This window comes from Capricornis sumatraensis, chromosome 21, assembly GCF_032405125.1.
Source record: "Capricornis sumatraensis isolate serow.1 chromosome 21, serow.2, whole genome shotgun sequence".
NCBI lineage: Eukaryota > Metazoa > Chordata > Mammalia > Artiodactyla > Bovidae > Capricornis > Capricornis sumatraensis.
In genome coordinates this window covers 45,501,703-45,518,560 of record NC_091089.1, presented here as the reverse complement: position 1 = coordinate 45,518,560, position 16,858 = coordinate 45,501,703, and the positions used below count along the sequence as shown (strand labels likewise).

General features: G+C 49.6%; 1 protein-coding gene and 1 non-coding gene across 2 annotated transcripts; one reads left to right on the top strand and one right to left on the bottom strand.

Moving 5' to 3' along the window:
- Positions 1 to 2,498: 2,498 nt before the first annotated feature.
- On the top strand, positions 2,499 to 16,682 carry MPPE1 (metallophosphoesterase 1). The gene is made up of 10 exons (XM_068993781.1): positions 2,499 to 2,738; positions 10,093 to 10,475; positions 10,895 to 11,003; positions 12,852 to 12,955; positions 13,491 to 13,565; positions 14,212 to 14,320; positions 14,432 to 14,497; positions 14,584 to 14,706; positions 15,187 to 15,327; positions 16,217 to 16,682. The coding sequence occupies exons 2-10, from the start codon at positions 10,186 to 10,188 to the stop codon at positions 16,397 to 16,399; spliced, it is 1,200 nt and encodes a 399-aa protein (XP_068849882.1). The 5' UTR covers positions 2,499 to 2,738; positions 10,093 to 10,185; the 3' UTR covers positions 16,400 to 16,682.
- Positions 4,895 to 4,967, bottom strand: TRNAS-GGA (transfer RNA serine (anticodon GGA)). Its single transcript has one exon. It is a non-coding gene; the product is annotated as a tRNA-Ser (tRNA).
- Positions 16,683 to 16,858: the final 176 nt, after the last annotated feature.

The following is a 16,858-nucleotide window of genomic DNA, read 5'->3' as shown; positions in this document are numbered from 1 at the left end:
TGGTGTGCACTCTGAATTGATATTCTCTGGTATGCAGTGTTTCCCTTCCTTATATTTCAAGTATGTAGATTTCATATTTCAGGAACATTTGTTTCCTTGAATTGCAGGTTTTAGAACTGTTATCTCATGTCACTTTTATCTTCTGGGACTCCTGTTATCTGCTGGATGCTTTTGGCTGTCCCCAGTATTTGTTCTCTCTGAAACTTATTTGCCTTTCTTCATTTTTTAAAAAAATTTAAAATGATTTTCTTCTTTTCAGTTTCCATTTCTCCTAAGGTGTTGTTGGTTATGTTTAGTTCCTCTCATTCCTTTAGACTTTATTTTTTCTTTTATTTCTATTTCTTCCTAATTTTGATTCACATTGTCTCTCACTCTCTAAATGTCTTTAGTTTGTTCTGAAATAGTACGTGACAGCTTTGGTCTGTTTTGTGGGCATACCCCTGTGGTATGCTTTCATTGTCTGCAAGAATGTTATTCTACTTCTTGTCCTTTTTTTTGTCTGATAACTTTGCTGACTTTTGACCTCACTTCTTTGCTGACGCTCATTCCTGAATTGACGTCAGCTGTCGCAGTGCCTTCAGTTGCTGTCATCCAAGGACAAACGTGTGAGGGCTTGCCTTCTGCAAGTCCCTCGTGCCCAGTGTTATCAGCATGTCTTCCTTACTGTCTGTCTCTCCTCATGTCCTGCAAGTGCTCATTCCCCCAGGGGGTCCCCCTCCTTGTGGGGTCTTGTCCTGGAAGAAGCATTGCTCCAGCCCCTCAGGCCTAGAGGAGGAAAAACCCTTCCTGTGTTCAACTGCTGTTCCCTGCTGTTCTGCTGCTCTTTCCCCAGAAAGCTGTTCAACTTTCTAGGGAAATTGATGCTGGTTCCCTGTCTTCAGGATCATCAGGTTCCTCACTGCTCCTGTTTCTACCTGCACACATACTGACGTCACCTAGGCTACAGCGCTCTGTGGTTCATCCTCACTCCCCTTATATCTAGGGGTCAATGGGGACAGCTTGTCAGACTGTTTTCCCATGAGCTCTGTCTGTGGGTTTTGAATCTGCTACCTACTCATTTAGTTCATAGAGCCTAATGGATAAATGAGATGAGACGGTGAGATAGCATCACTGACTCAACGGACATGAATTTGAGCAAACACTGGGAGATAGTGAAGGAAAGAGGAGCCTGGTGTGCTGTAGTCCATAGGGTTGCAAAGAGTTGGATACAACTTAGCTACTGAACAATAAATAACAATCACCTGACATCCATTCCAAATCCAAATTTCCCAGTCGTTTATTACTTTTTTTTTTTGCTATACAGTGCGGGTGGAATGTGGGACCTTAATTCCCTGATCAGGGATCAAACCTATGCCTCCTGAAGTGGAAGCATGGAGTCCTAACCACTGGGCATCCAGGGAAGTCCACAAATCTCAAAAACAAAAACAAAAACAAAAACAAATTTAAGCTAGTTTGTCCCACACACGACCCAACAACCTAGGCCACGATCTGCTTTGGCTGCCTTGTTTCCTGTCTGATTTGCAAAGACAGATCCTCCTCCCTTCTGCTGTAATGCTACTTGTTCGTGGAATAAAGACAGTGGGCCGTCTGCTCTGTACACTTACCACACCCTGGGTTCATTGCTCACTTTCTGCTGTGTCACATAACAGTTTCATTTGGTCCCTGTATTTCCTTAGGCTTGTAGTTCTAGGCTTGGCCAGATTTCATATTTCCCCCTTTCTTTCTCAGTGAGAATACTTTGGGGTGACTGATGTCTACCTCCTAATTGCATCATGAGGAGTCCAGTTGTGTTGGTATTCTGGAGATGTTGAAATTGTTCATCTGGGCATATTTGGAACTACTACAAAATTTTAATTAATAATACCACTTACTGCTTACATATACCAGGCATCTTGCTAACTGCTTTCTCTGTGATTTCTCATATTACATCTCAGTACATTCACTGTGTTCAGATTTGAAAATCGGCCCAGCCTTGGTTGTTTGGAAGATTCTGAATCACTGCTCTGAGCTTCTGTTTGCTTGACATAGTGATGGTTGCTCTTGATTTACAGGGTCATTTTGCGGATTATTGGAAGTCATGATGTGTAAGCATTTTGACAAAGAAGAACATGCCAGCTTTATTGTTATAAAAAATTTAAGAAAGAAAACCCCAGATAAACAGTGACCGTGATGCATGTCTCACTTGTTTCACATCTGTTTCTTGAAAGCGCTGAGCCACGCAGACCAGGCAGAAAGCTGCCGGGTGCCAGAGCCGAGGGGAAGCCCGGGAGCTGCGGAGGTTTAGTAGCCAGTCCAGCGCCGGGCGCAGCCTCTTGCGCCAGAAGCCCAGGTCCTCCCGCGCGCCCCGCCCCCGCTCCTCTACGCCCCGCCCCATGTCCCATACTCCCTGTCTCTGAGCTCCCCGCCCCTACGCCCGTACGCCCCGCCCCTGCGCCCCGCCCTCCCGCTCCCCAGCGGTGCTCGGGCCCCGACCCGCGCGCCAGCCGCCGGCCGCCTGCAGTTTGCGGTCCGGATTGGAGCGAGCGTGGCGCAGCGGGCAGGTCTCGGCACGCTGCCCTTGGAGGCCGAGTGAAGGAGGCGCACCGAGCGCGCGGTGGAGCCCGCGATCCGAGGTCGGCGCGGGGCTGGGCCTCTGGGACCCCGGATCTGCCCGTCGGCCCGGGGAGCAGGTTGCGCGCCGCGCTTTTGTGCTTCCGTTCGCTGCTGTTCCGGCGCTGCGAGCTGCGGCCCCCACGCAGGTTAGTCGGGGCATGAAATATTCTGCCTCCCGTGACGGACAGCAGCTACTACTCCTTGAGTGTTGGGCCACACAGAACGATGTTGTATATGCGCTTTTTATGAAAATATTTACACTGTAACTTAAGAAACTGTTCTTGACCAATCACGTAATGTGGGTCATCAGCTGCTAGATTATCAGCGCATTTTACTTCCCCCTGGCTCAGGCTCGGTGTCCTAGGTGGGGTGGCAGCCACTGTCCTCCAGAAAGTGATGCATTTTCCGCTTTAGTAATAGTTGACGAAAGATTATTCAGCCATAAAACACACGTTTGTGTTTTATTTCGGGTAAAGGCGCTCTGATTTGGGGAAGCACAAGTCAACCTTTAAACAAGTCTCATTCTTTAAAAGGTGAGAAAATGACTCAGTGATATTCCCTAAATCCAACTTCTGGAGACTTTTCCTTTTTTTAAATATAAAAGTAGTGAGTTTAAATCAGAAAGAAAGCCTTTGTTATAGGATATTGTTAACTTAAAGTGTCCTCTGTGTGCATGTGTTTGTCTTCTTTTTAAAAAAATTGTGGCAAAACCTCCATCAGTTCAGTTCAGTTGCTCAGTCATGTCCGACTCTTTGTGGCCCCATGGACTGCAGCATACCAGGCCTCTCTGTCCATCACCAACTTCCAGAGCTTACTCAAACTCATGTCCATTGAGTCAGTGATGCCATCTCATCCTCTGTGGTTCCCTTCTTCTCCCGCCTTCAATCTTTCCCAGCATCAGGGTCTTTTCAAATGAGTCGGTTCTTCGCATCAGGTGCCCAAAGTATTGGAATTTGAGCTTCAACATCAGTCCTTCCAATGAATATTCAGGACTGATTTCCTTTAGGATGGACTGGTTGGATCTCCTTGCAGTCCAAGGGACTCTCAAGAGTCTCCCCCAACACCACAGTTCAAAGGCATCAATTCTTTGGTCCTCAGCTTTCTTTATAGTCCAACTCTCACATCCATACATAACTACTGGAAAAACCATAGCTTTGACTAGATGGACCTTTGTTGGCAAAGTAATGTCTCTGCTTTTTAATATTCTGTCTATGTTGGTTATAACTTTTCCTCTAAGGAGTAAGCGTCTTTTAATTTCATGGCTGGAGTCACCATCTGTAGTGATTTTGGAGCCCCCCCAAAATAAAGTGTCTCACTGTTTCCACCATTGTCCATCTATTTGCCATGAAGTGATGGGACCAGATGCCATGATCTTAGTTTTCTGAATGTTTTAAGCCAACTTTTCCACTCTCCTCTTTCACTTTCATCAAGAAGCTCTTTAGTTCTTCTTCGCTTTCTGCCATAAGATTGGTGTCATCTGCATATCTGAGGTTATTGATATTTCTCCTGGCAATCTTGATTCCAGCTTGTGCTTCATCCAGTCCAGCGTTTTTCATGATGTACTCTGCATATAAATAAGGGTGACAATATACAGCCTTGAAATACTCGCTTCTCGATTTGGAACCAGTCTGTTGTTCCATGTCCAGTTCTAACTGTTGCTTCTTGGCCTACATACAGATTTCTCAAGAGGCAGGTCAGGTGGTCTGCCATCTCCTAAGTTTTACCATTTTTAAGTGTACAGTTCAGTGGCTTTTAGTACATTCACATTGTTCTGCAACCATCAACTCCATCCATTTCCAGAGCTTTTTCCTCTTCCCAGGTAGAAAGTCCACATCCATTAAGTAATAACTCTGTATCCTCCCCCATCCCATGCCCTGGCATCCACCATCCCACCTCTGTATCTATGGGACTGACTGCTGTAGGGCCGTCATGTACCTGGCCCTCATCTAGCATTTGTTGTTTGCGACTGGCTTATTTCTCTTAGCATACTATCCTCAGGGCTCATCCACATTATGGTCTGGGTCAGAATTTCTTTCCTTTTTTAAGGGCTAAATGATACTCCATTAATAATTAGAAGTTTATGCAACATTTTGTTTATCCATGATTCATCTGTCAGTGGACCCTTGGGTAGCTTCCACATTTTGGCTCTTGTGAACTGTGCTACTGTAAAGTGAAAGTGAAGTCTCTCAGTTTTGTCCGACTCTTTGCAACCCCACGGACTGTAGCCTACCAGGCTCCTCCCTCCATGGGATTCTTTAGGCAAGAGTACTGGAGAGGGTTGCCATTTCCTTCTCCAGGGGATCTTCCTGACCCAGGGATTGAACCTGGGTCTCCCGCATTCCAGGCAGATGCTTTAACCTCTGAGCCACCAGGGAAGCTTACTGTAAACATGGGGTAAAAATATCTGAGTCTCTGCTTTCAGGACATTTGGGTGTGTTAAGAGTTGTTACTTAATGGATGTGGAGTTTCCATCTGGAAATGGAGGGAGGTGATTTGCAGAACAATGTGAATATACCGAAAGCCACTGTGTACCCAGAAGTGTGTTTGCTGAATCATATGGTAGACTTCTCTGGTGGCTCAGATGGTAAAGCGTCTGTCTACAATGCGGGAGACCCAGGTTTGATCCCTGGGTTGGGAAGATCCCCTGGAGAAGGAAATGGCAATCCACTCCAGGACTATTGCCTGGAAAATCCCATGGACAGAGGAGCCTGGTAGGCTATAGTCCATGGGGTTGCAAAGAGTCGGACACGATGGAGCGACTTCACTTTCTTTCTTTCTATGGTAGTTCTACTTGTAATTTTTTGGGGAGCCACCATACAGTTTTCCCCAGTAGTGGGAGCCTATATGGCAGCCTGTATGGCTCTCCTGCTGGATTAAATTTGATGAGCTTAGTAAAACTGACATATTGAACATGGAGACAGAAAGCAATAATGTTTTATTAATTTTGCCTTTTGAGCCCAAACCTGCTAACTCAAAGGAAACCTAATATAGACAGAATGATTCATCATTTATCATGAGAAGGCAATACACAGAATATAGCCTTTATCCTAACCTCCCTCTTCCTCATTTTACAGACTGGTGATAAAGATGGATAAGCACATGTTTGTCAAGTAGACAGGAGGGGTCAGTGGCATGTGGGCCCAGGCAGCTCTGAGGAGGGACCAGACATCCCCACCACCCAGGTTAGTCTAGAAAAGGACATATTTACTCTGCATTCGCCTCTGAGTGCCTGGACGTGAAGGGGACGGTAGTACTTGGTGGTTAAGGCAGTGGCTGTGTTACAGAAGGGGGACCCCTCACAGGCCTGAGGGTGGGCTCTTATCTAACACTCAGAAGTGAGTTGTCTGAGGAGACAATAAGAGTCAGGCTCACACCCTGAGGCTGTGATGAAGGCTGATGAAGCAGAAGGCTTTACTGGGAAGGGTCACCCGGCGGGCGGACAGTGGAGTCAGGGAACCCAGGAGACCTGCTCCGCTGTGTGCTCCCAGTGTCAGGGTTTATGGTAATGGGTTAATTTTCTGGGTCGTCACTGGACAGTCATCTTGTTTGGCCCGTGTTAGGTCCAATTCCCGGTGCTGAGGGCATCTCAGACAAGGCTCATCCCAGCTCGAGGGCTTCTGGAAGGTTGGAATGTATCATGGGCTGGCATCTCCTCCCTCCTTTTGGCCCCTCCCAAATTCTTTCTTATCCTTATCAGGACCTTCTGTTGTGAGATAATTCATACAGGTGGTCACTGTCCTTCCTGGCCAGGCGGGTGGTTTCAGTTATTGGTTCCTGAACCTCTGTGAGGATCTTAGGTCATTGGTTTTGTTATGGTTGAGATAAAACATGAGGTTTACTTTCAGTGAGTCAAGGATCTGGGGCTTCAGGTGTGAAACATGAGAAGCACTACGCAGTGAATGGTGGAGAAGCAGGGTCAGCCCTGTGGCCATGGCTCCTAGGCCCTCCGGTCACTGGCCTTTCCCTGGACCCGCTGGTTCCTCTTACAAAGCTGGAGGGATTCCCTCAGGGTGTGAGCCTGATTCTTATCTCATTCTGATAAGCCTGCCTTATGGGAATGAAATAAAATTCATAGTTGATGGCAAGATGAGGAAAACCTCAAAATAAAATTTTTCTCTGCCCGTTTGGGCCTCCTCCCCACTTTCGTGCATGCTCTGCAGCTTCATGGACCAGCCCTCCTGAGAGAGGGGCTTCTTTCTTCTTCCTTTAGGGGGCCTGGTGACCCACCATTCACCAGTTGTACATGCTGGTCTGCATTGTGAAAACTGTCAGTGAGACATTTGATGCATGACCCCTTGCTCAGAAGCAAAAGACTGACTCCCAGGCTGGCTCCAATAAAATTCTCCATTTTTTTCTTGGACGAACTGTTGGCTAATTTTCCCATCAACAATAGAAAGCCTTTTTTTTTTTTAAAAGCACTTTTGTGAACATTCTGTCAGTGTCCGAAGCAGCAGTGGGGGGTGGGTGCTGTGACCCTGTGAAGCCCAGGGGGTCGGGGACTCACTGAGGACCCCAAGGGGAGCTGCAGTCAGTTCTCACAGGTCAGTGCGGCTCTCTCTGTGTGGTGGAGGGTGAAGCACAAAGAGGAGCCAGGGCCGCTCGGTCTTGCTCTTTGCAGCACTGCTGGCTGCAGGGCAGTGACTGGGCATCTGTGGCTGCAGGTTCCTTCCAGTTTCGCCAGGTGGTAAGGCTGACTATAGGTTCCATGAGAGCAGGGAGCTGTCAGAAGCAGCTGTGGTGGGAGTGATGTCTGGGCTCCTAGTGTGGGATTTGGAGTCGAGCCCAGCCGCATTCTCCTACCCCATCAGCCCTGGAAATACTGCCTTCACTTCAGAAGGTGAAGAGGGTGAGCTATGGCCGACGTTAAAGACGGTGAAGGGAACTCGACTTTGATGGAAATTACAGTGAGTTTTAGAAGGAGGAAGAGCCATTTCCAAGATTTGAGGAAAAGGAATTCTGTTGGAAGGATTCTGTGTCAGAAGTTGTCAAGTATGGTTTCACTCTTATGGGGAGTTCTGTGTATTTTTCAGTGATCACACTGTACCAGGGTCATGTGGCCTTAAGGTGTTCTTGAGAAGACAGGTCTCAGTACCAGCAGGCTGGCCTGCTGCCCCTCTTTCCTCCTTTTCTTCTTCCTTCCCTCTAGGTCCTGGCTGAAGGGCTCTCTATGGAGGAGAGAACATGGAGCCTGGGGAAGGGCAGGGCTCTGGGCCCTTATCTAAGCTGACAGCAGTGGGCGGTGCCCAGTCGTAAACTCTGTGTCCTCCTGCTCCTATCCCCCCACTCCTGTGTCCCCCGTCTCCTGTGTCCCACCCTGCTCTTGTGTCCACTGCCCAGCTGAGCAGCTGGGATGTCGCCTCTCTGTACTCTAAGGTCTCCGTCCCCAACACGCCTGCCGGGAGCAGGGTTCCATGACAGAGCAGTGGGCGTGGAGGAGCCACTCGACTTGTATTTTAGGCTTCCTCGCTGGGAAGCCGGGAAGCACAGAGCAGAGGCCACAGGGATGGGCTCCCTCCCTCCCAGTTCTTGTGGGACATCGGGTCTTCGGAAGTTTCAGCTGCTGCTGGGCCTTAGCTTTCAGGATTGTAGATATTCTAGGCCTTTCGAGAGAAGATGGGCAGTGAGAGCAGATGCCTTTCATTTATTTTTTCTTTGCCCTGTCTGTTTTAAATTAATATATTTTTAAATTGAGGGATAATTGCTTTATAGAATTTTGTTGTTTTCTGTCAAACCTCAGCATAAATCAGCCGTAGGTATACGTATATCCCCTTCCTTTTGAACCTTCCTCCCATCTCCGTCCTCATGCCATCCCTCTAGGTTGATACAGAGCCTCTGTTTGAGTTTCCTGAGACGTACAGCAAATTCCTGTTGGCTGCCCTGTTTGGCTTTAGGTGAGGTTGTGCAGTTTTCTGTGTCTTGGTGGTTGTGTGTTATGAGCACTGCTGTGGAGCAAGATGGGCTTTTACTGGTGCAGGGGGCCCGTTTTGCAAGCTGGACTTAGCAGAGATTGTTTTAGGCCCAAAACAGTGTGTCCTGGTCCCTTTGGTGTCAACCAGATGCAGGTTCCTAGATCATCCTGGAAAATCACCTCCCCAGAAAGGGTTTTCTGCATTTATTGGCTCAGTTAGGACCCGTGGTCAGTGTCTCCACAGCCCAGCCACCCAACCCCACCAGGCTTCTGGGGCGTCTCCCATGTCTGAGCTCTCTGTGGCCCCCAGGTCACCATGTGCAGGATCCTTGTCTTGACCATCAGTGTAGGATCCTTCCATGGAGGACCAGCTCTCAGAGGCCCCCTTGTGTTGGCCTTCACTTCAGATGTGTCAAAAGTGGATGCAAAGCTCATCTACAATGAAGGCGAATCTGAATGTTTGAAAGGCTCCTGAAGAGAAACCACTGCATATACATGTTTCATGAAGGAGGCTCATCCAGAGCGTAAGGCTGATGTGCAGGTGAAAAATCATGTTTGTGGATGCGTGTGTAATCCTAACTCAGAATTCACGGCTGTGGCTCTCTCCAACCCTGACTCTGAGCCAGCGAGGGGGCACCTCGCCTGTGAACATCCACTTCTTTTGTGGAAAACCTGTGTAGCTGCTGCTGCTGCTAAGTTGCTTCAGTCGTGTCCGACTCTGTGCGACCCCATGGACGGCAGCCCTCCAGGCTCCTCCGTCCCTGGGATTCTCCAGGCAAGAACACTGGAGTGGGTTGGTATTTCCTTCTCCAATGCATGAAAATGAAAAGTGAAAGTGAAGTCGCTCAGTCGTGTCCGACTCTTCGCAACCCCGTGGACTGTAGCCTACCAGGCTCCTCCATCCATGGGATTTTCCAGGCAAGAGTACTGGAGTGGGGTGCCATTGCCTTCTCTGGGAAAACCTGTGTAGAGACGTGGTGAATTCACACCAAAGGCAACACCCTATAGGGGGCTACATACAGCCTGTTGATTTTTGTGGAGGTGGCTGGTGGGGAATCCTGGAATTGGCCCTTACTTGTTAATTGTTGACTTTTCCTGTTTTTCTTCTCTGACCTTAACAAACACCCTTCCATCGAATGACTTCTGAAATTGAAAGTGTTAGTCGCGCAGTCCTGTCTGACTCTGCGACCTTGTGGACTATAGCCCACCAGGCTCCTCTGTCCATGGGATTCTCTAGGCAAGAATACTAGAGTGGGTTGTGATTCCCTTCTCCAGGGGATCTTCCCAATCCAGGGATGGAACCCAGGTCTCTTGCATTGCAGGTGGAGCCTTTACCATCTGAGCCACCAGGGGAACCAAATGATATTAAAATATTGATGAAACTGTCATCTTGTTGGGAGAACCATTCTAATAGCTCCTCTGGCCCTTGCAGATGTAGAGACCTTGTATGGAGCCATGACAGATTGTCCTTGTGAAAGTACAGGAAAGTGGGTCTGGGAAGGTTACAGGCTCTGGAAGTCACTGATTCTTAGTGGCGGTGCCTACGGTGGCTCCTCAAGGGAGACATAACCTGGTCCTTCCCTTCCCTGCAGGTACACAGCGGAGACGTGGATACCACCGCACCTGGCCAGAAGCCTGGCTTCCTCGAGGAAAGTGTCTGGCTGTCAGCACCCCTGGGCAGGGATATGGCCTCAAGCTGGCTAGGGGCCAGGCGGCAGTGCCTCCGTTTGCTGAAGACGAGGGGCTTCTTGCTGCTGAAGCTCTTGGCCGCCGTCTTGGCCATGCTTCTCTTCTGTGAATTTCTGGTCTACTACCTTGTTATCTTCCGGTGTAGCTGGCCCGAGCTGAAAACCCCTGAAGATGCCGGGACCCCTGGGGCCCCCAAGGCCCCTGAACCTGTGCTCAGGGCCATGTTCTTGGCTGACACCCACCTGCTCGGGGCCATAAGAGGCCACTGGCTGGACAAATTACGGAGGTAACTTGGGCCAAATTCAGTTTTCTGCAGGTCTGTAGGCCTCTTCCCACAGGTGGGGTCTCACGGTCCCCCATATATTTTTATCTCCACCACCCCAAGGGCTTGTGGGCACTGGGTTGCTTCCACCCTTTGACCTTTCTGGGTGACGCCACCAGAGGGTTGATGGGGGCACCTCCTGCCCTGGTGGCCCTGTCTATGACCCCTGCTTGTCACGCTGGCTGCACTTGTGCCTCCCTGAATAAGCCTTACTCCTGGGGTGGGTGGAGCGTCCTGGGGCACCGGGACATCCCTGGGCGGGGGTTGGGGAGGGACAGATGAAGGCAGGGCTACTGTATTTCCTCTCAGAGCTTTAAACCCTGGGAGGTGTGAGGTAGACAAGAAATGGAACACACCACCCCTCCTTTCCTCTTGGCCTCCAGGGAGTGGCAGATGGAGCGAGCCTTCCAGACAGCGCTGTGGCTGCTGCAGCCGGAAGTTGTCTTCATCCTGGGGGACATCTTCGACGAGGGGAAGTGGAGCTCCCCCGAGGTGGGCATGCACCCCCACGCCTGGGGCTGCACTGAGGTTCAGGGAGCCCAGGACGTGTGGAGTCCTGGTGCTGGGTGCAGGGGCTCCAGTGTCCACAGTTGTAGGCTCCATGTCCCCGCTGGTCTGGGTCCTGTTTGTGTAAGAGACGTCTGAAGGTTGGCTGATGTTTCCCACGACCCTCTCAGAAGGGAAGGTCCACAGAAGGGAAGCGTCTGGGTTGTCCCCAGAGTTCAGGATGCACGCTGAAGTGTGGTTTGAGTTAACACTTATGAGGCTGGGCTGCTTATGAGGTCATGGCCTTCTTCTAAGGAAGGTTGGGGGGTTGCTGGTGGGAGGTCTCTCTGCCCTCAGGGGTGACACCAGGTGCTGTGAGCTTTCCAGGAACCAGAGGGCAAGGCTGTTCTCACCTTGGCTGGCAGAATGGTTGGCTTACTGCATTCTTGGGATTAATGGGAGAAAGAAAAGCACCATTCTTGCTGCTTAGTTAAAAATGTTCAGTCATTGATGGTTTGAAAAGTGAAAGTGAAAGTCGCTCAGTCGTGTCTGACTCTTTGCAACCCCATGGACTATACAGTCCATTAAATTCTCCAGGCCAGAATAGTGGAGTGGGTAGCCTTTCCCTTCCTCAGGGGATCTTCCCAACCCAGGAATCGAACCAGGGTCTCCTTCCTTGCAGGTGGATTCTTTACCAGCTGAGCTATTAGGGAAGCCTGATAGTTTTGGAAGATACTTGAAAAAAATTTCAATTAATTAAAAAAAATATCTTCCAGATGGTTTTGGAAGATATTTTAAAAAATTAGTTGAAATTTACTGGGACACTTCAAATGCTGTACAAAGAAAGTCCTGGTTCAGATCTGATGGGAACCTCTGTTCATGGGGTTGAAGTATTGGTTGTTCTTCCATCACTAAGTTTTGCCTGACTCCCTGCAACCCATGGACTACAGCACATTAGGCTTCCCTGTCCTTCACCATCTCCCAGAGTTTGATCAAATTCAGGTCCATTGAGTTGGTGATGCCATCCAACCATCTCATCCTCTGTTGCCCCCTTCTTCTTCTGCCCCGAGTCATTGGTTTCATCTAGTCCAGAACTGATTGTGAAACCATGGAAACACTGTGTGTAAAAAGCAACTGGTTGTAGAATGAGCTTGGATATAAATGCTGCTTTAGAAAATTAAGGGGAACATGTTATATTTTTCTAATTTTATGTTATTCTAACTTTAAGTATTATTTGTTAAAGTCTTTGTAAAGTACTGAAGGAATCTGTCCAGTTTATTTCCCTAGGTTGGGCCAAATTTAAGACTTTAGGACAAAGTTGACTACTGTTCAGCTAGGTATCATCCAGCCTAGAGTGTTTGTCCAGTTTGTTTTTAGGCTTAATAAAAATAAGGACTGAAACATCATCTCAGGCTTAAACAGTAAAGTCAGAAAAGCCTGGAGAGAACTTTTGGTTTCTCTCTTTCCCCCACGTCTTGTCGGTTCCCACCCCGCCACCCAGCCTCAGGGAGCGTAACCCTGAGGGAGGCACTGGTCCTCATTCCTGGGGGGCCCACCCTGAGCTGGATGTTTCTGCAGCCATTTTTAGGACATGTCCCGATCTGAGGGGATCCTCAGCCTGGGGATGTCTGTGACATTGAAGTAGCAGGTGTGTGAAGAGGATGGTTTGCGGAGATAAACTGTTTCATTCAGACGTGGCACCAGGTTAAATACTTAGGTTAGTCTTGGGAAAAGACTGGTAGGAATTCTGCACATTGGCTTTATGGACGCCTGATCCCGGCAGGGAGCGACCTTCTCACCCTCACAACCTGGCAGGGTGGTCCCCCGGGCTGAACTGTGTGCTTCTCTCTGCAGGCCTGGGCAGACGATGTGGGGCGCTTCTGGAAGGTGTTCCGACACCCGCCCCACGTGCAGCTGCGGGCCGTGGCTGGCAACCATGACATCGGCTTCCACTACCAGTGAGTGGTCAGTGGAGGCGCCTTCCCCCTGCCCAGCCCTGGGGGGCCTTGCCTGTGGGGTCAGGTTCTGGGGGCTCCTGCATATCACTTCCCAGCCCTACCACCAAGCTGTATGTGCCTCAGAGTGGTCCTCACTTGAACTTAATGTTTTGTGACCAGTTTTCTTTGGGAATCAGAAAACAAGACGGTTTGGGCTTTAATAGCTGATGTTTACATGGCGCTGGCCTGTTGTGAGCATAGCGCTTCCATACATTCAATCTCTTTACCTGTTATTTTTTTTTGCTTTACCCACTCTACCAGTGAGGGAGCTGGAGCTCTGGGGATGAAGTCGATCACCCTGGGCCCCAGACTCCAGACTCCAGGCCCCAGGTCAGACAGTGGTAGCAGCACCCTGCTTACCCAGGGCGAGTGGGAGCTCAGAACCAATGTGCTGGTTGGGCCTTCAGGCCCTAGATATTATTTTTCCTGTGTTCTTGATAATTCTTAGGATGTTTTAAGAATGCTGAAAAATATTTCTTTTCACAATCGAATGTAGGATGGACACATACAGAATAAAACGATTTGAGAAAGTTTTCAACCCTGAAAGGCTGTTTTCTTGGAAAGGAATTAAGTGAGTATTATCTGTGAATTCTTAACAAAGACCCCTAGAATGTGACTTAAGAAAGTGTAAACACGATGGTCGTCTTCCTCCTGACCTCTGAATTCTTTAAACACCAGGCACCTCTTTGTGGACAGTGGACATGTGTGCAGGACACGATGGCACATTTAACGGGTCTGTGACGATGTCCCTGAGGGAGGAGGTGCCAGGGCACCTCAGCTGACCTGCTGTCATCTGGGTTTGGGGTCCTTGGCCCAGTTAGCTTTGCAGGCCCCCTCCCCACCTACCACCCCCCACCCTACCCGGCCTGGTCTTAGGCTCTGCTCTGATGTCTTATTCCACGTCACCCCCACAGGAAGCCGGGGCTGTGGGTGGCCATCATCTCCCTACCTTACCTCCTAGGCCCAGGGACACAAGGTCAGGTGCTGAGTGTAGTGGTCACCTGGGGCCTCTTACTAGTTCAGGGTGGAAAAGCATTTCCCATCTTGGATTCGACTCCCAGAGATGCTGTCTTGTCCTCTTAGCATCGTCTGCACCTGCAGGCACAGTGCAGCAGGACTGGGATCTCTTCTCTGTGGGGTATAGCTTCCGGATCCCAGAGCACAGGTGCCCGCAGATAGCGCCCGTGCCCATGGCTTGACCTCCTGTCTCTCTGCAGTTTCGTGATGATCAACAGTGTCGCGCTGGAAGGGGATGGCTGTGACATCTGCTCCAGGGCAGAGGCTGAGCTCCTGGAAATCTCTCACTGGCTGAACTGCTCTCGGGAGGTAGGACACCCCCAACCCCTGCCCCACTCCAGGGGCACGGCCATCCCTGCTTCCACCTCCCTCCCACCATCCAGTGTCCAGTGAGTGAAGAGCCTGGCCTCTGACCTGTAGGAGCATCGCCCCCGCGGGTGTGGAGATAGGCAGTGGCTGCCGGCCTCGGCCCCCATCCTGCTACAGGTGAGGGGACCCCACCCGGCAGCCTGCGAGTGTGTTGGGGAAGCGATGGGTCTCACGGTCCCCTGACCCCTCTCTGGTCTCGACAGCACTTCCCCCTTTACCGGAAAAATGATGCCAACTGCTCTGGGGAGGACGCAGCACCCCCCGACGAGAAGTACACCCCCTTCAAGGAGCGCTATGATGTGCTGTCCTGGGAGGTCTCGTGGAAGGTGTGCGGGGATGCAGGGATGCAGGGTGGGGTAGGTGGCTCCTACGCAGGCGTTTCATCCTCTTCCCCCCTGGGAAACCCACTCCTAAGATCTGGGTGATGACAGTCTCAGCTCTTGTTTATTCTGTTTCCCACCAACATGTATCTAGGACAGTGAATGAAACTAAAGAGTAGAGTCTTAAGACTTAATTAGAATGTCCTTCCTAAATATATACCCACAAATATTAATATACTGTATGGCATATATAATATATAAAACAAAATATACATTTATGAAATGGATTTATTAAAATATTTGTAAAAAAGAAAATATAATTAAAACCCTGCAATTGGGGATGGAAAAATAGATTCTCCCTGAGAGCCTGGGCTTACTTTTGACGGAGTCTGAAAAGACTGAAGGACTTGAGGGCAGAGGGAGCTGCTGGGTGTGTGTGTGTCCCCAGGCCCCGGCGACCTCTCACTGCCTCCACTCTCACCACAGCTGCTGTGGTGGCTGCGGCCGCGCCTGATCCTCAGTGGCCACACGCACAGCGCCTGCGAGGTCCAGCACAGGGCAGGCGTCCTGGAGGTCAGTGTGCCATCTTTCAGTTGGAGGAACAGAAACAACCCCAGTTTCATCATGGTATGTGAATGTTTATTTTCGTCACAAAGCTTCTACAGTATTTAAATCAGCACAGTGATCACCTACTGAATTGCAGCATGAATTACCGCAATCTGTGAAAACATACAGAAGCTGTAACCACACCCCTCCCAGCACACCCAGCAGCGTGAACCCCTCTCTGGGGACAGTTGTTTCTGGTGGGGTGGTGAGGGGACCATCTTACGGTGTCTTGTCCAGCAAGGACAGCAGTGCCCCAGGAGCTCTGCCTTCTATTTTTTAAGGAGACAGGGTCATCTTGTCTTATTTTCCACACTTGCCTATTTGTGCTGACAGACGGATGCTGTGGGTCTTGCACGTTTGTCAGGGATGTTAGTGATAACCTAAAGCTTCAGCTCCTTTCTTTGAGCCCTGTGTCCATGTCCAGGTTATAGTGCTTTCACATCAGGAGCTTTTACTTAATAACAGGATGGGGAAAACCTTCTGCTTTCAAATTCAAAGTAAATGAACGTTCCCCACTGTCATTCCACACAGCAAAAATGTCTACCAAAAAAACAAGGTCCATTGAAATGCCCCATGCACATGTATTTCTAGGTGATAGGTTGCTTACTTCAGCATCAAGTGGCATGAAAAACAGCCGTGTCCTGTTTGTTCCTGGATGACCACTGATCTAAGTCTCCAGGCCTTTCTGAATCCTCTCCTGCATGGCCTCTGGGTTTAGAGGACCTCCCCACCCTGTATTAGGTGCTAGATTCAGTGGGGGATCAGCCCCCGGGACCTAGCATGTGGGATGGGGGCAGTGTGGCCTGCAGTGTCCTTGGTCTCAGGTTCGTCGGGCCCAGCGGCTCACTCCCTTGGTTGTATCTGTGGGTTGGTGCCATCCACGCAGCTGATGGTCTTTCTTGCTCCCCAGGGCAGCATCACGCCCATGGACTACGCCCTTGCCAAGTGCTACCTGCCGTGTGAGGACATGGTTCTGACCACTTACTGTGTGGCAGCCGGGTGCCTCATGCTCATCATGTTAATCCCCACTAGGCTTATGTCTGCACCTTTTCATTTTGGTCAGAGGGTGCTCAGAAAATTTAAGACCATGTGAGTAGCAGCAGACTTTTGCTCTCAGCAGTAGTAAGTCCCAAAGCCAAAGAAAATAATCTATGGGAGGTGCTCATGGACGGTGAGACTACAGTGGGCCGTGATCACCACTCCTGGGTTCCGGATCACTTGTATCAGGCCCTGCAGGATCAGTGTTGTTCCCAAGCTGCAAAAATGGGACCTGTCTCTACACCAGGTCTGTCTGCTTGTTTATCAAGTATGTGTGTTATCAGAGACTCTGTACAGTGTGCAGAAGCTGCGTGTGATCACTGGCATGCACTGGACAGCCTCCCTTCCCCAGGACTCTTCCCCAGGATGGAGGGCCAGCTGTACACATATGTGGGGTCTGTGTCTGTCCTCCTGTGAATGTTCTCAAGTTTCTGTTTTATAAAGTCGTGTGCTTAAAATAAAATACAGATGCTACAAGCAAGAATATATTGTTCTCACAGACTTCTTTATTTCT